We start from the raw sequence: 24,807 nt of genomic DNA, 5'->3' as shown, positions 1-24,807 counted from the left end.
CTTTAAAGCTAAATTGGATACATGGATCAATTTGCTTCGCAATTAACCGGACAAATGGGAGCTGCTCAGTGGCACCATCCAGGCTCCCCCAAGCAGGGGACCCCCACCCTGGCTCCGTGTGACTGGTGCTGGCTCCAGTGGTGCTGCCCACTCCAGGAGTGCCCACCCGAGCACCCCCTGCACGGGGCTCCACTTTTACCATGGGAAAGAAGCCCCTCCAGTGTCATTGTTGGGCCTTGGAGGCACCTCCTGCAGCTGGGGGGGGGCAATTCCCTGTCAGAACGGGGATAAATGGCATTGTGACTACAGATCAAAGCGGGCGCAGGCGCTGGGGCAGCACAGAGTTAATTAGTGCCAGTAATGAGCTGTGGGACTGACAGCGCAGCCACCCAGAAATGTCATTAGGCTGTGGTGTCACCGGGCCAGGCCACCCGGGAGCGAGGCATAGATTGGGTTATCCTTTACTTCAGGAAGCCAGGAGACACCCACAGTGGAGGACTGGCTGAAGGGATGCTGGAGCACCCCAGCCCCACGCCAAGGCCAGAGCAGCAGCCAAATTCCCACCTGGCACAGCCCAGAGAGCCCCTGCGAGCACAAACACTCCTGTGCCAGGAGGAAATGGGATGAGTTGTGATATAGCAGACACACAAATAACCACCTCCAACGGCGGCTGCAAAAATAGATCAGGGATCGATATGGAAATCTGCCCAAAACAGCAGGACACTGCATTAAATTTGCTTGTTAAAACTTGAGGTTGGTTTTCCCAGACATGTGCAGCCAGGGAGCTGCTCCTGGTGGCTCAGCATCTCTCCAGGCACAGCATCTGGCTCAGGGACATCCCGGCCCGTGGCCAAGGCCAGGATCCAGGAGCAGCCCCACTCTGCCCCCTCAGAGCTCCAAAAACCTGGTCCCTCTAAATCCAAGCAGTGCCCGATCCTGCACGGTCCAGCCATGGAGAACACAGCCAGCCCTCCACTCCAGCCTGGGAAAAGCCTTCCAGGAGCACAGTCCCTGCAGGAGAGGGCAGGGCACAGCCTGCCGCTGTGCTGGACCCTGCAGAAAACCTCTGGGAATGGGGAGAGCAGGGCAGGGATGTGGCTGGAGGCAGGGCTGGACATGGTCCTGCTCCAGCCGTGCTGTGTGGGGCTGGAGGATGTCCCAGGCACTGGGGATCGCATGCAATGATCCTCTTCCTCCTCCTCAGCTGTGCCACCACCAGAGACATTCATCAGTGGCCAAAACACCCCAGCACGATTCCCTCTGCCTCTGCCATAGATCTTCCCTTCAGAGAAAAATCCCAGCCATCCATCTCCTGGGGCAGGTGATGAATTCCTCAGCAGCTCTGTGCATTTGCACTGTGCAGCTAAAAATAGAAACTTCTGCCTTGGGATGTTTTCCTCCCCAGGCCTTGCACACTCCTGCCTGCAGCTGGTGCCAAGATCCTTTCAGAGCCCACAGCGTGCTCTGGCTGCTCAGCTCCTGCTCAGCTCCTCAGCAGAACCTGGAAATGCAGATTAACACCGGGGCCCCTCACAGCACACAGCACCTCCACCCTGCTCTGGTGCCAGAGCCACCCCACAGCCCCTTGGAGGGGTCACCCATCCTGTCCCCTCTGCCACGTCCAGCCCGGAGGAGCCACCAGCCTGGCCCTACATAAATGCCCCCAGCCCTGGTGTCCAGCTGGGCACAGCCCCTGCCCCACAGCACCCAGCGAGGGATGTCGGCAGCACCAGCCTTTGTCCAGAGCCCGTTCACTGCATTAAATCCCAATTAACATCTCCCTGGCTGCCAGCCCTGCCCAGATAAGAGCCCAGGCCCTTGTTCAAACAGATACACTGAAGATTTACTGACTTATCATCTTCTAGTCACATCAGTCTGCAAATAAAAGGGTTTTCTGGCAAGAAGAGAATCCTGTCTTAGGGACAGATTAGAGGTAAGAGGATCTGCTTAGGATCATGCATTTTAAACTCAGCCCTGCTCTGCTTCTCGGCAGCGCCCGCAGCATTCGCAGTCCCGGCTGGGGCCGTGTTCCCTCCCAGCCTGGCTGCTCCGTGGAAGCAGCAAAGTCCTGGGATCATCCACGGGAAGGTTCCTTGAGGGAGGCACAGGCAGGGGAGACTTGGTGCTCTCAAGCCCAGCGGGGCTGCTCAGGCTCATCCCAGCAGGATGGAGATGGGGCCGTGTGAGGCTTTGAGAGCGGGAGTGAGCCTGAGCCCCAGTCCCACAGGCAGCCAGAGAAACCCACCCCAAAATTCCTCAGGGAAGGATTTGCTACAGCCATCCTGGAGATCAGAGCCACCAGAAAGCAGCAGACAGCAGGAGGGCTGCAGCCCATCCCTGCAGCTCCAGCACATGGGATGGGATCCTCCCCACGCCGGGGTGGCCTGCACAGCTCCCCCACCACCCTGGCCTGCATTACTCACCCCTTCCATCTCTTTTTCCCATACTTTATAAAGGAAGGAATATTTTTAAAAATATCTCTGCTTACTTCCAAACCAGGAAGCCTTGGAAACAAAGGGGGCAGAGATGGCTCACGCAGATCTGTGCCAACACTGGGAATAAGTAACGTGGCGCTCGACATATTTATCTTCATTTTCCTCATCAAGGCCATGGCACGCTGCAAAGCTGAACAGGGATCTCCACGGAGCATTTATTGCTCTATCATTTCTCATCTGTAGCAAACACGGCCCCGTCAGTGCCACAGAGATGAAAAATGGCTCATCAGGTCCTGTTAGACAGGGAATCGTTTATCTGGGGAGAAATAAAGCCTAGCAGCACTTGTCTGACCTTAAAGGTCTTTTCCAACCTCAACAATTCTAGGAGTTGCCTCAGTGACTGCAGGCAGCCCTGAGCTGAAAACTTGCCTGAAGTTTCTGAGAAGACTCTACAATCCAATTAAAGAAAAATCAGGGCTGAACATCCAGCAGCAAACATTCTGTCAGCACCCAGCAGCAACACAGCAGCGTCTGCTGACAGCACTGCAAACAGCATTATTAAAGAGCACTTCTCATCCCTAAGGAAAATGAAACCCCCAAAGACCTGACAAAGGAATCTGCAGCTTTTTATCCCAAACACTCCCATCCTTCACCCACAGCCAAGGCAGACAGCTCCCAAAAACTGCTGTGCAGCAAACCTGAGCCCAGATTCTTCGAAGGATTCAATGAAAAGAGAGGGACTGAAGAGCTCTGATGAGATTTTCTGATGGCTGTACGAGTCCAGTCAGCCTCCAGCACTGCCACCCTTCAGGTCCCAGTGCTCCCTGGTACCACAGCCCCTCTCTGCATGGTGCAGTGGCAGCAGGGCTGAAATGCAGCAGGTCCCAGCCCCCTCTGCAGGGCAGGACCCTCCTCACCCTGTGGCTGCTCCCCAAAGTCCAGCAGAGCTTTCTGAGGTTTCCCCTCCTCCTCACTAACCACAGTGGTCTCGCTTTGCCACACCATGGTGCTGCCCCCTGTGCAAGGACAATCCTGAAATGGCCCTCGGACAGAGCTGGGACACGGGGGCTGAGCGGGCAGAGCCCTGCCCACCCCTCCTGTGCCAGTGCCAGCGTGGCCACTCGGGTGCCCCACAGGTGGCACAAGAGCAGGCACTGTGCACTCAAAGCTTTGATCTTTGCAAAGCTTTCCCATCTCCCTGGCAGCAGTCCCAGCTCTCCCATTTCCTGCCCTACTGGAGCAGGCTCTTCCCCAGGTTTGGGCACTGCTGAAAGCCCCGGGAGATGCAGAGGTGCTGAGGAATTGCAGCACGCTCAGCACGTCACTTCCACGCCAGAACCACCCCAATCAGTCAAACCAGTTTGGCCAATGCAACTCCACTGTCTGCTCTCCCCGTGTGGGCTCTGGAGCAGAGCTGCCAGCCAGGACTGCGCTGGGAAATCACCCCAGGGAGGCAAAACCCCAGATCCTTCACTGTGGGTGCTGGAGGTCTGGGCAGCAGTGCACACCACGCTCCTGGGAAGCTGTTCCAAGACACTGCCAACCCTTTCACAAACAAAACTGAACCAAAACCCACACACGATCACATTGATTTTTTTTTGTTTGTTTGGGTTTTTTTTTTTTTTTTTTTTTTTTTTTTTTTTTTTTTTTTGTTGCCCGTTTGGGAAGCCCCGCCTCAGCCAAGAGCTCCAGCTGGAGCAGCCAGGTCCTCAGGAGAGGATTTCCACCTCTGCGCTGGGCTGTGGGGCTGATCCCTGGAGAATCAGCCCCGCCAGAGCTGCTCTGCCCCCGCTGCTCCCCCCCAGCTGTCAGGAACACTCTGACCTCACGTGTGTTATTCAGGAGGGAAAAACACATCACATCTGCCAGGCATTAACGCTTGCTTGGGAACAAAGTTATTTTGGGCATTGTTGAGCACTTCTCCCATTAATTCATGCACATTGATAAGTGCAGCTCATGAATGGCTTGGAGGAAGTTTGGGCTGAGCCCCAGCCTTGCCAGAGGCCACCTGGATGTGTCACCCCAATGCAAAGGGGTCTGGGGAGCAGCCCCACAGAGCAGGACCCCCTCTGCAAGCCCAGCTCCTCAGCACTGACTGAACAGTGCTCTGGGCAGGGAGGGCATGCCCTGCCACGCTGCTGCCATGGGCAGGGGCACAGGGGGCTCACATCCCCCCCACCAGCCTGGCACAGCCCTTCACCAGGCCTGGGGCTGTGGGGGCTGCCAAATCCAGGCTCAGCTCTAAAAATTGGCACCAGGAGCAGCAACAATCCCCCAGCTCTTCCTCTGAGGAAAACGGGGCGATGCAGAGCCCGGGGGGTCACAGCTCGGCTGCTTCCCCACAGCTCCCAGAGCCCAGCGTGCTCAACAGCAGGGAACAAAGCCTGGCCGTGGGGCTGCCCGAGCTGCAGGAAAGGCTCTGGAGTGACCCCACACTGCCCGGGGCACGGGGGATGGATGCTCATCCTGGGGCTCCCTGGGCAGGGTCTCCACTGTGACCCCCAGCAGCGAGGCTGGCATTATTCACCCACACATGCAGCTGTGTTTTTCTTAATCATCAGCTCCAGGGAAGCAGCAAGGCACGGAGACACCGGTGGGACTGGCTGCTGGTGAGTGGCACGAGAAGCAAATCCAGCAATTTCCACCAAATTCAGCATCCCACACACGGCAGAGTCCTCAGCAGCGGGGTCTACACTCCCCGGACAGGCTGGAGCTGCCTTCAGCAGCCTCCTGCACTTGGCTTTTTGGGGGAAAAAGATCATGAAGAGGGAGTTGTTCCAAGGCTGGGAACGCAGGACCCACAGCCAGCTCTCCCCGGGGGGATGTGCCAGGCACTGGGGCCGGTCCAGGCTCGGTGCGGTGAGCAGGAGCAGCAGCCCTGGCACGGGACAGGACCTGCAGCCCCTCCTCAGCCCGGCACACATCACACATCACCCCGGCTGGGGCAGCGGCTCTTCCCCACGAACAGCGTTAACGCCACACAGCCTTGCTGGGATCGTTGCCGTGGTGATGCTGCGCAGGCAAAGCTGGAAAAGCCAAAGCCTCCATTTCCCCCGTGTGTCACTGAGCCCGGGAACATCGAGCCTTGGCAGGCGGGAGGAAAACGTCCCGAGACACAGGCAGATGGCGCAAGGGCTGGCGAGGTGGGTGCCATGGCTTCGGGGCATCTGATCCAAGCAGCTGGGCACGGCCCCACCGCTCCCCTCCTTTGCATAAATTAAACAGAAAAACCCCGCACAAAATGGAACAAAACCCGTCCAGGTGTTCACACCAGGACCAGTCACACCCTCGGAGATGTGCTAATGGTTTTATGGCCCCTAGGACATGACCTTTCCAGCCCGCTGACCTCCTGCGGGTAGAACTGACTCAGCCCTGCCACACCAACATCTTCCTGAGGCTCAGAAGCATCACTGAGACCCCCAAAGCACCCATTAAACCTCCTCACCCTGGGACAGCTGCGGCCCAGGGCAAGGGACATCACCCTTTAAAGCTGAAGCACCACGAGCTCCCAACTCACTTAGTTGTGATCAGGGAGAAACACTTTTTCCCAGTGGAGGCATAGAGATGAATTATTCGCTGTTGTTTCCAAGATTCACCAGTGCCTCAGGGCAATGACTCGGTGCTGAGCCACGGTTGAAAATGCTCTATGTCCCTGGTAGACAAACAAAGCTGTGTGAGCTGCTGGGCTGCTCTGGGATCCTGAGCCAGGGCAGCTCCAGCACCTGGGATGGAGCCAGGAGCTGCATGGGCAGTGCCCAGCTCTGCCCGTGGTGCCAACAACAAAATATTTTGCTTCCAAAGGCTCTGCAGGTAAAGCCCTCAATCCCTCAATCCCCCATTGCCATAGGAACTGTGTGTGCCATCACCATCCAAGGACAGGGACACACCACACCGTGGCTCCCTCCACCCCAAACACAGCTCGGACCTGCCTGAATGGGGCTGGTTTTTCCCAGTTTTTTTTCCCAGTTTTCCCCCATTTTTTCCCCAAGGAGGGTGAGCTCAGTGTTCCAGGCTTTGGCACACTCAATTGCTGCCCTGCCTTTGGGCACGGGGATCTCAGTGCCACCATCACAGGGTCCAGCAGAGCCCATGCATGGGACTGACCCCGGGGCTCAGGGAAGTGGCTCTTTGGGAAAAGGGAAAAGGGAAAGGGAAAGGTGTTTTTCAGGGAAGAACAACACACAGAGAGCAGGCAGTGAGCTCAGCCAGAGCCAGCTCCTGCCACTGCAGCAGTGCCAAACCCGGGACTGGCACCTCACCCTTCCCCACAGAGATCATCAACATCCACCCCGAGAATAACCCAAAGCCTGCTGGGAGCAATAATTAATTAACAAAATGAGGCAGCAGCTCAGCAGAGAGGCAGCAAGGGCTCAGGGGACCACAGGAGCTGAGCAAGGCAGAGCCACAGGGCAGGGATGCCCCAAAATGCCCATCCCAGGGGCAGAGGGGGGGTCAGAGACACCCAAAACCCACCTGTGCCCCCTTTCCTGGGCGCCTTCCCTCTGCTTTCAAAGAACAACCCAGTTCTGCACAGCTGAGTTCAATATTTTATCACAAATAAAAGATGAAAGTGAAATTAAGCCAAATGTATTCCATTAAATATTGAAACCGTTTAGGCTTACTCTGGCCCCATTTGAATGTTTTGCTGAGTATAAAACGCTCCCTCTCAGGTCCTGGCACCGGGAGCAGATCCAGCCCGGCTCGGATCCACGGCAGTGGATGCTCCAGTGCCCAAACTGGCCTCTCCAGAGCCAATTTCCCACCTGGCAGCAGCCAGACAGGAGCCAGCACAGCGCAGCCGTGTGCTCACAGCCTTCCCAGCCCCAGCTCCTGCTCGCCCTGTCCTGTGCAGGGATCCTGCTGGGCTGGAGCAGGGTCTGACCCACAGCCCCACACACACTGCGGAGGGCGGGAATTGCATTTCCCAGCTGATTTCCCATGGTTCCCATCCTCTGCAGGGGTTTTGGGCTCCCACACGGCTCTGACCAGGAGGGTACAGAGGTTATGCTGAGCACCTTCACAAGCTCCCTCCTCGCACCAGCAGCTCCCAAGTTTGTGTTTTCCTGTCTCCTGGCACTCCTGAGCAGCCCAGGCCCTCTGCTCTCCCCCTGAGCAATTAAATCCCTTATTCCAACCAGCCCAGGCCAGGACAGACCCACAGGGACACCAGCTACCAACAGGCACCAGGAAGCCACCAAGCACCAGCAGGGCTGCAGGAGCCTGGAGACACTGGTGCCCTTCCAGAAGCACCTTGCAAACCCCACATCCCCAGCGCCGTCATGGCAGCTGGAATGGATAAAAAATTCCACACCCAAACTGTTCTGGGTGGTATTTCTGACACCAAGGAGGTGGAGAAGGCACCTTCCCACCATCCTGCAAAGAGAATTAAGCTGGTTAAGAGTTTTCTTAAGCAGGCTGCGGGGCTGGCTGCCACTCCAGCTGCTCAAGCACTTCTTTGCTTTGAAGACATTCATCTCCTTTCTGGGCCTGCCCCCAGGCAGGAATGGAGTCCCTTGTCCACTGGGATCACCGCCTGCACGCGGGGGTTCGCGTCTTCCTGCTGTGCTGCAGAGCTGGGGGGTTTTATTTGCCAAGAGCAAGAGGCAAAGGAGGATGGATAAAAGCCGGGGAGTGCGAGGAGCGGGCGCAGCCGCCACGGGCACGCTCGCAGCATCCCTTGGCAACTGAGCCCTGCACGCAAATGCCAGGCACTGACTGCAAAGCTGAGAGTGTCCCTCTGCCACGCAGGAGCAGCCCTGCAAGGAAAGCGGGGCCTGGCTTCCCAGGGAAAATGGATATTCAGTGCCCCGAGAGCTGTCCTGGGAGCGGGGAACAGGCACCAGCAGCCCCCGTGAGGGAGCGGCGCCCTCAGAGCCACACACGGGCACAAGGGGCACAATGCCAGCTGGCCAGGGCTGCCCTCCCCGGGCAAGATGCCAGGATCTGCCTCCCCGTGCTGCATTTGGGCACTGCTGGTCCCTAAGCACCGGTGACAGCATCGTGTCCCTCCCCTGGAGCCAGGCAGAGCGGTGGGGGCATGGCAGGAACCATCAGAGACTCCTGGAGTGGTTTGGGTTGGAAGGGATCTCAAAGAGCATCCAGGTCCAACCTCCTGCTGAGGGCAGGGACACCTTCCACCAGACCAGGCTGCTCCAAACCCCATCCAACTTGTCCTTGAACACCTGCAGGGATGGAAGAAATCTGCTCTGGGCCAATTGAGCCCAGCTCTCCACACAGTGAGAAATGCAAAAATATGAAATCAGCTCCTGGCTGCTATTAAAATTCATCCAGCAATGGGAGCTGCAGAGCAAACTGATTTTCAGACAAAGAGCTGCTGGAAACAAGGAATGGTTTGGGTTGGAAGGGACCTTAAAGGTCATCCAGTTCCAAGCATTTGCCGTGGGCATACTCAAGGTGGGAGCACAGGCATCCCCTGCCCCCTCCTGCCCCACCTTCCCCGTCCTGGTTGCACCTCTGCTGCCACTGGCATGGCCCCATGAAGGGAATTTGGTCCAAGCAACTTGGCAGCACCAAGATGTTTCTCTCAGGAAAAGGCCACTTCCCTCCAGAGCTCCAGCCCTGGAGACCAACCTAAACCCACCCCCTGCAGCAAACCCCCGTGCTGACCCCACACAGCAAAGGAGAGACCAAACACCCCGCCCAGTTCCTTCCCTCTAACATCCAGGGCTAATTTTGCACAGAAAGACACTGAAATTAATTTATTTCCTTTTCTTTCTTCTGGCCTAAGCAGCTCCCCTCCCACTTTTTCCAGATTGATCCATCAGAAAATGAGCCCTGCTAATGCTCCGTGCCAACTGCTGAGATAAAAGCCAGCCCTGGCTTTCAGGAGGCTCCAGGTTGCTCCAGCCCTTCAAAGGGAGGCACCAGGCAACGGCTGTGAGGGCTGGGATGTGGGGTGGGATGTGGGGTGGGATGTGGGCAGGGATGTGGGCAGGGAAGAGGGCAGGGATGTGGGCTGGGATGAGGGCAGGGATGTGGGCAGGGATGTGGGCTGGGATGAGGGCAGGGAAGAGGGCAGGGATGTAGGGTGGGATGTGGGCAGGCATGTGGGCTGGGATGAGGGCAGGGATGAGGGCAGGGATGAGAGCAGGGATGTGGGCAGGGATGCAGGGTGGGATATGGGCAGGGATGTGGGCAGGGATGAGGGCAGGGATGTAGGGTGGGATATGGGCAGGGATGTGGGCTGGGATGTGGGCAGGGATGAGGGCAGGGATGAGAGCAGGGATGAGAGCAGGGATGTGGGCAGGGATGCAGGGTGGGATATGGGCAGGGATGTGGGCAGGGATGTGGGCACCTGCTGGGGACCCACAGATGCTCAGAGCACCCACAGCCCTCTCCCAGCACATGCACACCCAGGACCAGTCTGGGTGACTCCAAACCCTGGTCACTGCTCCTCTGCAGGGCTGGAGCAAAGCTTCCCATCCTCCTGCAAAGCTCAGCTCGCTGCAGGAGCCGGGGGCAGCCCTGGGAGGGGCACACTCAAACACAACAAAAAACAACCAGAGATGCCACAAACCTCCCATGTAAAAAAAAAACCAAAACAACCACATAACACACCGCTGATTCCACCCCTGAGTGTAATCAGGAGTCCTTAGAGCTCAGGGCCACCGGGGACAGGTTTTATTTACAGCACGTCCCAGATTAACCACGGCACAGCCAAGGCTGCGGCAGAGCACGGAGCGTCCCGAGGGGCCGTGCTGGGGAGCAGCTGAGCCCCCCAGCCCTGCCAACCTGGGCACATCAAAGCTGAGCCTTCAAAGGAACTGTCCCCTGTGCCACCGCCTGCCCTGGCAGCCCGGAGCTGTGCCGAGCTGCGGGGCTGGCTCCTCCTGAGCGAGGCGCCAGGACGATGCTGCTTTGCTCCCTGTCCTCGGGGCAGCAGCAGAGGAGTGACACTGCTGCACACCTGGGACCAGACCAAGAGAAGCCACCCTGCTCTGAACTCCATCAAAAAGCTTCCCAGCGGTTTCATCCCTGATTAACACAGCAGCCATCACCCCTGCTAATGCAAAGGAGCTCATTAGCACCTCTACCCAGGGAGGAAAGGCTCATCCTTAATTTTTTTTCTTTTATGTTCTTCTCCTTTCAGGTCCAATTAGTACAAAACTCTTCCTTTGCCCAACCCTGCAGAGCTCGGGGCTGGGCAGCCCTGCAGTGCCCAGGTGTCACTGGGGACAGGGACACAGGGGGTTCACTTGGCCCTTTGGCTTCTCACTTTGGCGAGACTCCATCACTCAGCTGTCGCGACAGGACACGAGTCCCCCTGGCTGCACAGCTTGAGCTTCTGTCGAGGTTTCTGAAGCGTTCCAAAATTACAAGGAGAGGCAGCTCCTGACGTGGCACTGAGAAAATCGGGATTCACACCCAAGCACCAAACCTGCCCTTTTCCAGGAGCCCTTCTCCCTGGAACCCGAGTGCATGCAGCAAGGAAAGCACACACGGCCTGCCAGAGCTGCTGTGCCCTCCCCAGTGGGCATCTGTGGGCAGGGACCCCGTCTGTGGGGACAGACCCTGTCTGTGGGGGGATCCCCCCGAGCAGAGGCACCTGCCAGGGCTCCCCAGACAAGACCTCGTGCCATGGCTCATGGAGGGCAGTAATTAATCCTCTCGTTAGCAATGCAACCTTGAAGGCGACACCTGTGATCCAGACGCTGAAGGCAGAGAGGGGTTTGTCCCCCAGCCTGGGGGGACAGCTCAGGGGCTCAGACAGGGGTTTCTGCTCAGACAGGGGTTTTGCTCAGACAGGGGTTCTGCTCAGACAGGGGTTTCTGCTCAGACAGGGGTTTCTGCTCAGGGGTCTCTGCTCAGACAGGGGTTTCTGCTCAGGGGTCTCTGCTCAGACAGGGGTTTTTGTCAGACAGGGGTTTCTGCTCAGACAGGGGTTTTTGCTCAGACAGGGGTTTCTGCTCAGACAGGGGTTTTGCTCAGACAGGGGTTTCTGCTCAGCCCAAGCTCTGCCAGGAGCAGGATCCTTTGTCCAGGGCTCTGCCTCCATGGCACCCACAGTGGGGGCTCACCCAGCACTGCACCCCCAGCCAAACCCTCAGTTTGGGGACACCTGGCCCTGTCCCAGCTGAACTGGGGAGGCTGGAATCATCCCCAGGAGCTAAAGATGCTCCCCCAGCAAGCCAAATTTTCCCGGGATGGATCACTGAGGACCCAGCACCTCCACAGCTCGAAGGCAACAGGTGCCATTTTGATGCCTTTTTTAATATTACAATCATCTTTATTTCCCCAGCATCAGCGGTTTGTTTTCCAAACACGTTCAGATCAACATCCTTCTTTGTTTAAGAGATGATAATAAACAAACACGTCGCGGGAGGTTCTCCCTCACATAAAACAGTAGGAGGGAACAAACCTCAGGGGCCATTAGGAATAGTAATGCAGATTAATTTTAAATGGATTTCTATTCATTTCCATTCTCTCTGGAGTATTCCATTAGCCACAGCTTTGGGTGCATCTGATGGTTTGCCATCCTTGAACGCCAGCAAAGGATCCTGGAGCCCACTGGGGCCAGGGATGGACTGGGAGAGGAGGAAGCCGGGCTGGCCTGGGGGCTGCCCCAGCACGGCCCCATCCCAGAGCGATGGCAGGGACCTGATGGCATCAGGAAGAGCGGAGGAGGTGCCCAGGCCAGCGTCTGGGGCTGGGCAGCCCCGTGCCCGTGGTGTCCTGAGCCAGGATGGCCCCGGCAGGTCGCCAGCAAGGCCGCGCGTGCACAGGAGCGCAGCTGCCACACGCGCTGGCCTTGGCGAGCTCCCTGCGGCCCCGGTGCCAGCCAGGCTCGGAGCGTGGCACAAACCCTGCCAAAGCCCCAGGATAAACCCCCGGTGCTCGCTCAGCACCCTCCACAGCGGGCCAAGAGAACGCAGAGAACCCCAGCGGCACCTTCCCACCGCCGCCACCTCGGCTGCTTCAGCCAGCAAACCCCTGCCAAACTCCGGGGCTGCGGAGAGAAGGAGCCGTGATATGACAGTTCTGTGATTAAAAAGACACAAATTAAAACCAGCAGAAGCCTCCAGTGTTGCCACCCCAGAGCGTCATCTGCATCGCGGCGCCCACGGCGAGAGGGACAATTACCAAACAGGATTATCCTGGTGGGAATGCAGAGGCACATCAAAAAACTATTTCCATGTCCCCCCAAAATTAGGAATGCCTTACAAGGACGATAATAATGAGTTTTAGGGCATACACATGATCTCCCCCACTGTATAATCTGCCCATTTCAGAGACATGTAGCTCTAGCAGCTCTATTAGAGAAGTAAATTAACTCTAATTTGATTGCTTCTCAGTAACAGTCATTTCAGCACTCGAATCGATAAGTCACGGGGTTTTATGGCTGCCCTCTGTATCAATCACTCCAATCAGTAAGAAAACGCTTTCATTTGAAGAACACCTGAACACTGTGTAATTACCTTTATATACAATTACGGACCCCGATTTCCCCATTTCACCATGGACCATCCCTTCCTTCCTCAGGGCTTTCTGAGCTGTCCTCCACCCTTCCCAATGTCACTGCACCACAGAGCCATCACTCACACCCCAGCCAAGCAGCAGGGTACGAGAGACACTCATCTCCCAGAAATCCTCCAAGAAAAGTCAAGGTCCGAGATGCTGCTGGGAAAAGGCTGTCGGGAAGACACAACACTGCTGTGGGGCATCACCAGCAGCTCCTCACAGCACCCACCAGAGCCCCCAAACGGAGCCAAATCCAGCACTGCCCAGACATCCCGGGAGGTGACAAGCTCACAGCACTGCCCAGACAGCCTGGGAGGTGACAAGATCACACTTTGGGGAGGGACAGGGAGCAGCTGATCCTGGCAAGCCAGGCGTGCTGCTGGCTGCTGCTTTGGTGCCAAAACTGCCTGGTGCCCTGCACAGGTGCTGGAAAGGCTCTTTGGTGCCACCTCTGTAAAGTCACCATTCCCGTGGCTCTGCTGTCCCACCTGACGGGTGGGGATCCCCTTGGACAGGGCCTGAGGGAACCACAGAGACCCCCGGCAGCCCCCCCAGCACGGGACTGACAGGGAAACACGGCCAAGGAAAGGTTACAAGGGCCCAGGCCTGCACTCAGGTGTTCCTGCCTGGCAAAGGATGCCCTGGCACACTGGGGCATGGCAGGGTGTGACGTGATCCCCTTTCTTCCCCCAGCCCAGCTGTTACTCCCTGTGTGGAGCAGGTTCCCACTGTCCTCACTGGAGCTGCACAGCTCCAAGCACTGCCCCCATGGCTCTCGGGATGCTCCCATCGCTCCCAACCAAACAGAGCCCTCAGAGATGCCTCAGCACAGCACCCCAAAGCTGTGCTCAGGGGAGCCTTCCAGGGCATCCTGTTTTTTATCAGTTTGGGTTTTGCCGTTCCTAGAAAAAAATGAACAACTCTTAAAAACCGCTGGAACTGCCTCAGGGAAACATTTCCATGGGCAGAAGTCAGGCTTCGGTTGTTCCAGGAATTAGCAGGATCCTGAGCAGAGGAGAGGCTGCCCCATCTCTGGCAAAGCCGTAACAAAGATGCTGCTGCTGCTGCTGCTGCTGCTGCTGCTGCTGCTGCTGTCACACCCCGAGCGCCCCGGCCGGGGCTGACACGGCTGCGGAGGTTCAATGTTCAGCAACCCCTCTGCAAAATCCTCCACTCACCTGCCAGACCCCGAAGGGCCGAGGCCCGGGCACTCACCCTGAAGTCGATTCCCACCGTGGAGATGAAGCTGCCGGCCAGGAAGGCGCCGTCCTTGAAGCGCACCAGCAGGCAGGTCTTGCCCACCCCCGAGTCCCCCACCAGCATCACCTGCAGGGAGGGAGGGAGGGAGCGGGGTCAGGCTCCAGGCTGCGGGCAGGGAGCGGGGTCAGGCTCCAGGCTGCGGGGAGGGAGCGGGGTCAGGCTCCAGGCTGCGGGGAGGGAGCGGGGTCAGGCTCCAGGCTGCGGGCAGGCAGCCCCGCTGCAGCCATCGCCCCGCTCCACCGCAGCAGTGGGCAGCGGGAGCCTGGGAAGAACCACATCCAAGAGCGACGTCCTCAGACCAAGGAGGGTGGGGAAGACCCACCGTGGGATTATTCAGACCCTGCACCACGTCACCAAACTGGAGACACCTTCCTTTGTGAGGGCACAAAGCCCCTGAAACCCGAGAGTGACATGAGCTGCCCGTGCTGTCCCCACAAAACAGCCCACCACGTGTGGGGCTTTCCGGGAGGGTGACACTGCTCCTGGGGGTCCCCAGCCACGAGTGCCAGCTCCAGGGGTGCGCTCTGCCCTCGCCTTCAGTGGGACCCACAGGTGCCCATAGCCACCCTGCCAGTCCTCCACGGAAGCCAAAGGAGCAGCTCCGGGTGCCCCCTGCCTCAGTTTCCCCACCCAGCAGCCGCCCTGGGCACAGACAGGGCAGGCAGCTCCTTGCCACAAAGCAACCACGGCAGAGCTGAGGCTGCTTCCAAATGCAGCTCCCCAAAACCTGTGCCCACACCAACAGCCCTGCTGCCCCCGGGGCACTGACCCTGCTCCCCTTGGCGGGATGGCACCGAGAAATCCGGGACAGGGAGCGGGGCTGTGCCAGCTCCTTCCACACCTGCCGTGCCAGGCTGCTTCTCTCTGCCATCAGCCTTCCACGAGCCATTAACCCGTGACAGGATTTAAATGGCTTTATGGCAGGCGCTGCCCTGGGTCACACCGAACCCTCCCGGGAGCTGCCAGAAGTGGCAAATGCCACCACCCCTCTGCAGCCCAGCCCTGGGAGGCGGCGGCAGCCCCAGCCGCAGGTGCAGCTCGTTGTGGCACTGCCAAGGAGGGCAGGATCTGCCCACGGTGCCCCACACCCCCAGCAGAGCCCCACACGGGTGTCCCACAGGAGCGCCTGGGCACAGCGGGGTGAGGGCAGCCAGACCCCGCAGGAGTACCAGTGTGAAGCCATGGGAGGGGGGAAAAAAGTCATTTTAGTACAAAATATTGATTTTTTTTAAATTTTCCAGACATCTTTCTGGAATAGGTGACCCTCAGCAGCAGCTTCTCCCAGCAGCACCAAAGCCTCCCCCGGGCACAGAGAGTGCCCAGGGCCAGGAGCCAGCCCTGTGCCCAGGACGTGGCCACTGCATCAGGCACAGATCGGGAGCCTCAGGAGAGGGGAAGGGAAGGGGAAAGTTTAATAAACCAGGATTTTACTGGATACACAGCAATTTCTGTCTGCCACTGGGTCAAAACCAGCCAGACCATTAGCAGATGTTTTCTCTGCCCAGTGTGTTTGGGCTTATCTGAGACACGTTTGGCTCACCCTTGTGCCATGGGGACAATCCCTAGAAAAAGCCCCAGCTTGGGCAGGCAGAGGTGAGCTCTAGGAGCCAAGGACCAGCGCAAACACAGAGGTGGCTCCATTTTAGGGAAGCTGTTGAACCATTAATGCAGCTGTATCAGGACCAACCACCTACCGAAGCAACCAAGCACATTTCTGGAACGTCCCTTTCCATCCCCACACCCCAAACCTCCACACCTCCTACCCCACACCCCAAACCTCCACACCTCCTACCCCACACCCCAAACCTCCACACCACGATGGCCACGCTGACTGCTACAGGCACCAAGCTCTCCCCAGCACACATCAGGTGGGACCTGCCCAGCAAAGCTGTGCTTGCCAGGCTTGATCTCCTGGGCTCGGCACGGAGATCCGTGCCACAAACACACAGGGGTTTCACCGAGTCGTGCCCCCAGCCCGAATCACTAAAAGAGCCCCAAAATCGCTGTGTGAGCCCTAAAATCATCAAACGAGCTCCGAGCTGGGCTTGCATCAGGTCGCAGGATGAAGTGGGCAGGAAGCAGCTCTGTGGCCCGCTCGCCAGGGTCTGAGCAGCGAGGAGAAGCCACCGGAGCATCTCGGGGGCGTCTCGGCAGCAGCCGGAGCACATTCGGTGCCCCTCGGGGGCTGCCACCACCCTGCTCACAGCCCCCTTTCCTGCAGGTTCACGAGGATCCGGGCGCTTACAGCAACTCCCCGGAGCAGCCTTTGGCCGTCACTCGCACAAGTCCCGCAGCCCCAGCCCCGCTGCCGGCGGCTCTGCGGGCGCAGCCCCCGCCGAGCGAGACCCCGACCGGGGGGCTGCGGAGGGCGGGATGAGCGCTGGGAGCCAGGGAAGCAAGGATGCAGGGATGAAGGGATGCAGGGATGAAGGGATGCAGGGATGAAGGGATGAAGGGTTACAGGGATGCAGGGATGAAGGGTTACAGGGATGAAGGGATGAAGGGATGCAGGGATGAAGGGATGAAGGGATGCAGGGATGAAGGGTTACAGGGATGAAGGGTTACAGGGATGCAGGGATGAAGGGTTACAGGGATGCAGGGATGAAGGGTTACCGGGATGCAGGGATGAAGGGTTACCGGGATGCAGGGATGAAGGGTTACCGGGATGAAAGGTTACAGGGATGCAGGGTTACAGGGATGCAGGGATGAAGGGTTACAGGGATGAAGGGTTACACGGTTACAGGGATGCAGGGATGCCCGCCCGGTCCTGGACCCCGGGAACTTCGGCGACGCCACCCCCGGCCCCACACCCGCCTGACCCCGCACTCCCGCAGCCCTCCGCGCTGCCCTCTCCGGCCCCGCACCTTGAAGGCGAGGTCGTAGAACTCCCCGCTGCTGCTCAGCGAGGGCCGCCCGGCCGCCGCCGCTCCGCCGTTCCGGGGCAGCTCGGGGGCGGCGGCGGCGGCGGAGCTGCCCCGGGGGGCGGCGGCGGCGCGGCCGGTGCCCTGTCCGGCGGGAGGCAGCGCGGCGGAGGGCGCGGCGCCGCCGCCCTTGCTGCGAGCCGCCTTCTTGCGCGACATCCCGGGGCCGGCGCCGCGGCCGCGCCGGGGCTGAGGGGGAGCGCGAGCCGCCGCCGCCGCCCCGCCCGGCCCCGCCCCGCGCCGCCGCCCCGCCAATGGAAACGCGCGGAGGGAGGGAGGGGGCGTGGTCTGAGCCCTGGCCCCGCCCCTCCGCGCCCCGCAGCGCCGGCACCGGGAGGAGCGGGGGCACCGGGGGGCACCGGGGGGCACCGGGGGGAGCGGGAAAGGAAGGGGTACGGGGGGGTCTGTACTTGCGGGAAGGGAGGCGAGGAAGGGGCCACCACTCCCAGCGGTGCTCGCTCTCCGCCCCGGCCCCGAGGCGCCTTACCGTGGGGGCACCGGGAGGAGCGGGAGGCACCGGGGGGCACCAGGGGGCACCGGGAGGAGCGGGAAAGGGGTACGGGGGGTCTGTACCCGCGTGAAGGGAGGGGAGGAGGGAGGCACCGCTCCCCGCGGTGCTCGCTCCTCGCCCCGGCCCCGAGGCGCGTTACCGTGGGGGCACCGGGAGGCGCCTCCGGTGGGTCTGCAGGAGCGAAGGGAACCGAACCGTGAATGGGGGGTGGCACCCGCACCCCGGCGAGCAGCGTGGGGTGCGCAACGCCGCACACGCCAGCCCCGCCGGCGGGGCGGTGGTGCAGCTGCACTGTCCGGTTTGGGCTCCATCCCGCAGCCCTGTTTGGGCTCCGTCCCGCAGCCGCGCCCGTCCCTCTGGGGTGTGCCCGCACGGTGTGGGAGGGCCACTCGAGCAGTCACAGACCCTCCGCCGTCGGCAGCATCCCTCGGGGGTGCGAGGCTGGAACTGCGTCCAGGCCAGCGGGGGCCGGAGCAGGGCTGCGGGACCGGGAGCCCGGGCTCCCGCAGGGTTTGTCTCTCTGCTCCCGGGTGCCGTCCGAGGCACGGGCGGTCTCCCGGCTGGAATAAACGCCGTCAGCTGCCTGGCACGTTCCGGCAGCACGGGCACAGCCCGGCTGGGAAAGGCCTGGGCAGGAGCGGCAAAGCGGGAGCGAGAGTAAATCGCTGTCAGGAGAAGCCAGGCAGGCACATGGCGAGGATGGAGAAAGGGACAGCGCTGGCACAGGGAGTGACAGCTGACAGGGCAGGGATCAGCGTCCCAGAGAGCCCGGGGCCAGCAACAGAGCTCGGGTGACAGCCGTGGTGATGCTGAGGGGTCATTCTCACTGTGGGCATGGACGAGATTTTCCCTTTGGGAGCATTTAAATCTGTGAATAATCCCTGAAGCACCCCGTGGGGAGGAGCAGGAGCAGGCAGCAGGGTTCTGGTGGATTTAACCGCAAGAGATGGGCCAGGTGAGGAGCTCCTGGGTGACATCCCCCTGCTGCCACCCCGAGTCTTGGGCACGGCTGTCACAGGCTCCAGGGAATGCTGAGGAGCTCTGGGTCTGCAGCGCTCCTCCGACACAGCTGAGGCTGAAGGAAAAGCCGTCACGGCGGAGGCTCCTCATCCCACTCCCCTGGATCCCGGGAGATGGAAGAGCTGCCTCGGCAGAGCAGACTGGGTGCCACGCTTTTGCACTATAATCTGATTTTCCGGGACAGCTGCAGTCAATAGCGGCTGAGGCCTGGGAACAAAGTGCAGCGCTGGAACCATCTGCGGGCTGCAGGATTTTCACCGGCGGTACCCGCCGGGAGGAAGGGGGTACACACTGCCCTGGCACCGTGCACCCTCGGGGCACGCCCGAAGGACTTTGCCCGCTCCCATCCCCAGGCGGGGATGATGGAAATCTCCGTCAGCGGCCGGAGCAAACAAAGCCAGCTGTTCATCGCCGCCGCATCGGGGCAACGCCGGAGGACGCGGCTCCTTCTCGGCGATCCCGGGTAACCCCGCCCGTGCCAGGGGCCCTGCGCCCCCCGGGCTGCCGCAGGGCTGCTCCCGCTGCCCCCAGCCCCGAACCCGGCCCGGGCAGAGCTCGGAGCGCCGCGGCGAGGAGGAGCATCTCCGGCAAGTTTGTCTCCTGGAGGGAAGGCGTGCGCAGAGACACAGCCTGCTCAGAACCGCAGTCACGCCTGGAGATGTTGCTCCTCGGATAGTTACAGGAACTAATCAGATAACGGCAGCTGAACTAAGGGGGATATGTTTGCTAAAAATAGCTGAATGGAACAACAGACGCCTGGAGATACGGCGTGCCTCGGGGAAGCGGGGCTGCGGCATCTGGCGCGGCTCTGAGCGGGGCACCCGGAGCCGGCTACATTCATGTAAATCGGTTCTTAAAGGCAGAAAAGAAAGCAAAGAAAAGCAGCTCGTCCCCGTCAGGGTGGTCAGCCCAAGAGGGCCGTTGTGCTGCTGCATCAATGCGAGCACGGAGAGGCAGATGGTGCCACCGGTGCCACCTGTGCCAGCAGCCGTGGGGATGGCACCTGCCTTTTGCTCAGCCACCCTCGCCAGGGAACGGAGCTCAGCACGGGGCTGGAGACACCAGGAGCCCGCCCGGGGCCGAGCGCCGTGCTCTGCCCGGCTGCTCTGCACAAACACTGCTTCTCGGGCCTTTCAATCTGCCTGTTTTCTTTGGCATGGAACCTGCCAGGGCTCTGTGTGCCAGAAGTTCCGCGCCGTGCTCAGAGCCAGGCGAGATATTTCGGTGTGAGGCCTTCCCGGCCCGCCTCCTGCCGCTGCTCCGGGTTGTTCCAAAGCTGCCTCGTGCCACAGCTGCCCCCACGCTCCCCAGCCTTGGCTGCTCCGTGCCCCAGGCCTGGCTGGGCTCTGTCCATCCCTGCCTCTCCCAGCAGCCTGCCCAGCCTGCTCCCTGCTGGTGCCAGCTCCTGGTGCCAGCTCGGAGGGAGCAGAGCTGTCTCTCCAGCAGGCAGCCTGCAAGGACGAGCTATTCCCACCAGGCACGGTGTCAGCTGTGCCAGCTTGGAAGATATTCATCTTCCTTGCATGGTGACTGCAGGAAGGATGCTGCAGGCTCTTTCCCTGTGCTGCTCGTGGTGCCTCTGCTGTCACCTGCTGCAGTGCCACCAGCCAAGGGTTGGGGACTTCTCTGTCCCTGCTTGAAGCTGTGCCTCAAATCCTGGGGTCAGTTTTGGGCCCTCCATGACATGGAGGGGCTGGAGAGTGGCCAGGGAAGGGAACAGAGCTGGGGAAGGGGCTGGAGGCCCAGGAGAGGCTGAGGCAGCTGGGAAGGGGCTCATCCTGGAGAAAAGGGGGCTCAGGGGGAATTTCTGGCTCTGCACAGCTCCTGCCAGGAGGGGACAGCCGGGGGGTCGGGCTGTGCTCCAGGGAACAGGGACAGGAGCAGAGGGAACGGCCCCAGGCTGGGCCAGGGCAGCTCAGGGTGGAGATTTGGGAGAATTTCCTCCTGGAGGGGCTGCCCAGCCCTGGCGCAGCTGCCCAGGGCAGGCTGGAGTGCCCATCCCTGAGGGGGTTTAACAGCCCTGTGCATGTGGCACTTGGGGACGTGGGACAGTGCTGGCTTTGGCAGTGGTGAGGAATAGTTGGGCTGGATGAACCTAAACCATTCTGTGACTCTCCCAGTCTCGTGTAACTCTGCAGCCCTGCTCAGGTCCTCTGCCGAGGGCACACAGAGCTCTGGCTCCAGAGTGGCCAGAGGGAGAGCCTGAAGGCAGTGGCATCACCTGGATGGCAGGTGTGGGAGGGCAGCCGGGGCTCCCGGGGCTGGCAGGCAATCCCAGAGAGCTCAGTTTCATCCTGCAGAGGAGCAGACATCCCCCGGAGAGGTCAGACAGAGGGGACAGCCCTGCTGCAGCCAGCACGTCCCGTGGAGGGCACGGGGAAGCAGAGGGAGGTGCCCAGGGCACGGGACACAGCTGGAGCTGGATCCCAGCTCCCTGCCGGGGCGGGCAAGGACTCTGCTGCCTTGGGAAGGGCCCGGCCCACGCAGCTCCGAGCAGGCACCGTTCCCTCCCTCCCCAGTTATTGTTCTTCCCTCCCATCGCTCACTCACCTCTGAACGCTTCAATCTCATCGCCTTTGTCAGTGTCGCTGGCTTTTAATTGAAATTCCTCAGACATCTCCTCATCAGCGCAGCCCATCAGCGAGTTTTGTGTGGGAAGTCATTGTTTTCCTTCTGCAGCTGTGAAAGTTAAATTCCAGCGTTTTGCTCAGAGACTGCTTTTGTCTCTTCCCTTTCTTAGGCTGCCAAGCCCAATCTTACAATCGCGGCCTCTTTCCTTTGTCTGGGTATTTCATTTTCCATCTCTCCTCCGCAGAGCCCCTCTGGTTCCATCTCGGGCTCCTTCCCCTCTCTGGCCCATCCCGAGGGGCAGCTCCCACCTGTGGCTCCCTCCAGCCAGTGCCCATGTTGTCCCTGGGGAGGTTTGGAGAGCCCAGCCTGTTTCTAACTCTTTATTTCTTGGTGTTCGAATCCATAGGAGCGGCACCCAGCTCCTCAGGAGGGTTTGCACACCGTGGAGCTGGGCAGACACGGAGCTTTCAGCACAGGGGCAGAGCCTGAACCCTCCTTCCCCCACCAAACCACCCCTTTGGCCCCTTCTCCCTCTCCAAAAGGCAATGAAAATGCCAACCCCAACAAGAGGAGGACCCACACTGGCAAAACCACGGGCAGCAGGAGGATGGCATGGGGGCTCTGCCCCAGAGCCAAGCCAAGGGGGCTCAGTCCCCTCCTCTGGAGCAGAGCTTTTCCCTAATGCCTGGCACGTCCCCATGGGCATCCCCGGGGAACCTCGGTGCTGCCCTGGGCCCCCAGTGCCCCCTCCCACGCAGGAAAGGGTGATTGTGCCAGGTCCTAACGAGCTGGCACTGGGCTGAGGCCAGGAAATGAATTTTCCTCGTGCCGAGACTGACACGAGCCAAGGTTTCGGGAGCAGAGGGCAGGGCAGTCCCCAGCTCAGCGGTCACCCACGAGGACTTCGAGACAGGAGGAAGAGTTGGATGTTCAAAAGGCCTTTGAAACAGAGGGAGGGCAGAGAGAATGCCCAGCCTCCCTAATACGAGATATTTTCAGGCTATTTTGTATATTTTAGGTGCTTTTCAGACATGCCTCAGCGGCATCAAATATTTTAGGATATAATGTCAGCTTGGAAATATCTGAGGTATTTTGTAGCTGTACACAAACACATCCTGAGGCAGGGAAGGGTTAGACTGTGGCCGTGGTTTCAAAAGCAAGGGTGTAAATGTCACAGGTGCCTCTGTTGTCCCTGCACGCTTGGCCATTTCCATCCCAGACCGATTCACAGCAGGCAGACCGTGGCTGGAGCACGAGCCCAGCCGGTGGCCCTGAGCCTGGCACCGCCTGGAGCCACCACAGCAGAGCCCAAGGAGCTGGAACAAATAAATCCCTGAAAACCCTCATCTTTGGAAATTAGTCTGGCACCGCAGAGCTCAAGAGCTCCCACGGGCCAGCCCTGGGATGCGAGCAGTGCTCTGGGCCCTTGTAAAACAATAAACAGTGGCAATGAGCAGCGTGGAAATGTGCAGAGGCTCGTAAAGCGGCTGCTCTGGAGAGCAAGTCACCCGCTGAGGGGCAGCTGGGGAGAAGCTCCCGATGCACCGAGGGGATGGATGTGAGGCTGGGGTGAGGCTGGGGTCTGTCCGGGTCTGTCCGTGGGCACATCCCGGGGGAGGAAAGGCGATCCCGGCTCCGGAGCCGGCCGGGGAGCAGCGGCAGCCCCAGGGGGACACGCAAATGAGTGCCCGCAGCGTGCCCAGACGTTCATCAGCGCTAATTGGTGGCAGATGGCCGATGAGACACGGGTGGCATCCAGCAGCTTTTGTCTTTCTGCTCGGGCACACCTGAGGTGACATTCGCAGCCGGAGCGTGAGCCGCGGCGCTGCTCCGGGTAATGAACAGGCTGGGTGCTGGCCGTGACCAGGCAGCTCCGAGTTTAAGGCTGCTTGTTCCTGTTTTCCAAGGAAGTTATAAGGCTGTTTGTTTCTGTTTTCCAAGGAAGTTTTAAGGCTGTTTGTTTCTGTTTTCCAAGGAAGGCTGGGCATTTCCTCTTAGCAAAAATCTAGCGAGCTCGGGCAATCGGTTTTTCTTTCCAAACGCCCGAGCGTGAGCAGCACGGCCAGCCCGGAGCCAGGCGCTTCCCGGCGCTCGGAGCTCTGCCGAGCAATCCGCTTCTGATTCCCCATCTCTCTGCCAGCGGGAAGCCGCTCCCCCTTGTCCTCTAAAAGCCGCGCGGATGTGGCACTTGGGGACACGGCTCGGAGGTGGCGCTGGCTCTGCTGGGGGAGCAGCTGGGCTGGGTGCTCTTAGAGGGCTTTTCGGACCCGGGGGATTCTGTGATTCCGCGATTGCCGGGCTCGTTCCCGGTCTCGCTCCCGGAGGCGGTGCTAGAGGGCGCCCGGGCCCCGCGAACCGGCCCCGGGAGCGGGCTGAGCCCGCCGGGACCGGGGCCGGGGCCAGGGCAGCTCCCGGCTCTGCGGCTGCCACCGGGGGCACGACCGGAGCAGCGGGACGGGAAAGGGGGAGAAGGAATATGAAGGAGGCAGGACTGGGTGATGGGATGGTCCCTGTGGGGGTCGCTCCTCAGGGAGTGTCGTTGCCCCATCCTCGGGGATTGAACAGATCCGTGGAGGTGGCCCTGGGGACACGGGTTAGCGGTGGGCTTGGCAGGGCCGGGGGAATGCTGGACTCGGTGGTCTTGGAGCTCTTTTCCAACCTGAATAATTCCTGAATGATTCTGTGATCCCACAAGAAAGGGGGGCACAAACTGCAGCCGTATTTTGTGCAACAACCTGCAGGGAGGGATACAGCCAGCTCCTCCCGCAGGAGCAGGGATCCCCAGCCCCTCTGGATACCCGTGTCCCACTCCCACGGGAGAGCTCTTTCCCCAGACACGTGCTGAGAGCAGCTGGTCAGAGCTATTCCACCAGGTCAGAGCTATTGCTGAGTGGGGGAATAACAGCAAATGGAGCTGTTACTATGGCCGTACACCAACACAGCTGCTCTCCAAGGCCCCACAGCTCCTGGCAAGGGACCTGAGAGGTCGAGAGGGGCATTTTCCCTGCCTTTTGCAAGCCCTGCACGAGGTACAGCGGATGGGTGCTGCTGGAGGCAGAAGGTTCCCTGTGCTGGCTCCAATCCAATTTCCAGCTGCAGTTTCCCTTCCACGGGCCACCAACACACCTGGACAAGAAGGTGCCTGCACTGGCTGCTCCTGGACCTGCACCTGGTGCTGTAGGAGCCAAACTGCGGTTCCTGTGCAGAAATGGGTGCTGGAGGGAAGGTGCCACAGGGCTCCAGGGCTGTCCAAAGCCATCTGCAGTGGTTTTGGGATCTGGCTGGGGGATGTGGAGGCAGCAGGGACATTCCTGGTCAGCCACAGCTCTGTCACGTTTTGCTGAGCATGGTGTGTCTGGGAGGTGCTGGGTGCCTGCATGCAGGACAGGGAGAATTAACAGCCTCTTCACTGGGCTTTGAATTCTGCCTCAAGTAAACAGTGTTGAGAAACTCTCCTGTTCCCGCCAGTGGGAGGATCCAGCAGAATCCCTTCCCCACAAGAAGCCATTCCCAGCCTCGCAGCGAGCAGCAGCCTCCCACCCCCAGAGTGCATTTTCCACTTCCATCATTTTCCCCAGCTGCTGTTTCAAAACCCATCCCAGCTCAGCGA

At 60.0% G+C, this 24,807-nt stretch overlaps 1 protein-coding gene across 1 annotated transcript in view; it reads right to left on the bottom strand.

Annotated features, from left to right (window-relative positions):
- The window catches only part of RAB26 (RAB26, member RAS oncogene family), a 20,851-nt gene extending 3,510 nt beyond the window's left edge, over positions 1–17,341 (bottom strand). The window contains exons 1-2 of the mRNA XM_038151654.1: positions 17,039–17,341; positions 14,130–14,240 (exon numbers count right to left, since the gene is read on the bottom strand). Coding sequence (XP_038007582.1) covers positions 14,130–14,240; positions 17,039–17,254 — 327 coding nt within the window. The 5' untranslated portion in view covers positions 17,255–17,341. The remainder of the gene's footprint in view (positions 1–14,129; positions 14,241–17,038) is intronic.
- Positions 17,342–24,807: the final 7,466 nt, after the last annotated feature.

The sequence above is a fragment of the Motacilla alba genome, chromosome 14, assembly GCF_015832195.1.
Source record: "Motacilla alba alba isolate MOTALB_02 chromosome 14, Motacilla_alba_V1.0_pri, whole genome shotgun sequence".
NCBI lineage: Eukaryota > Metazoa > Chordata > Aves > Passeriformes > Motacillidae > Motacilla > Motacilla alba.
The sequence above is the reverse complement of the archived record's forward strand: the minus strand, read 5'-3'. Positions and strand labels throughout refer to the sequence as shown.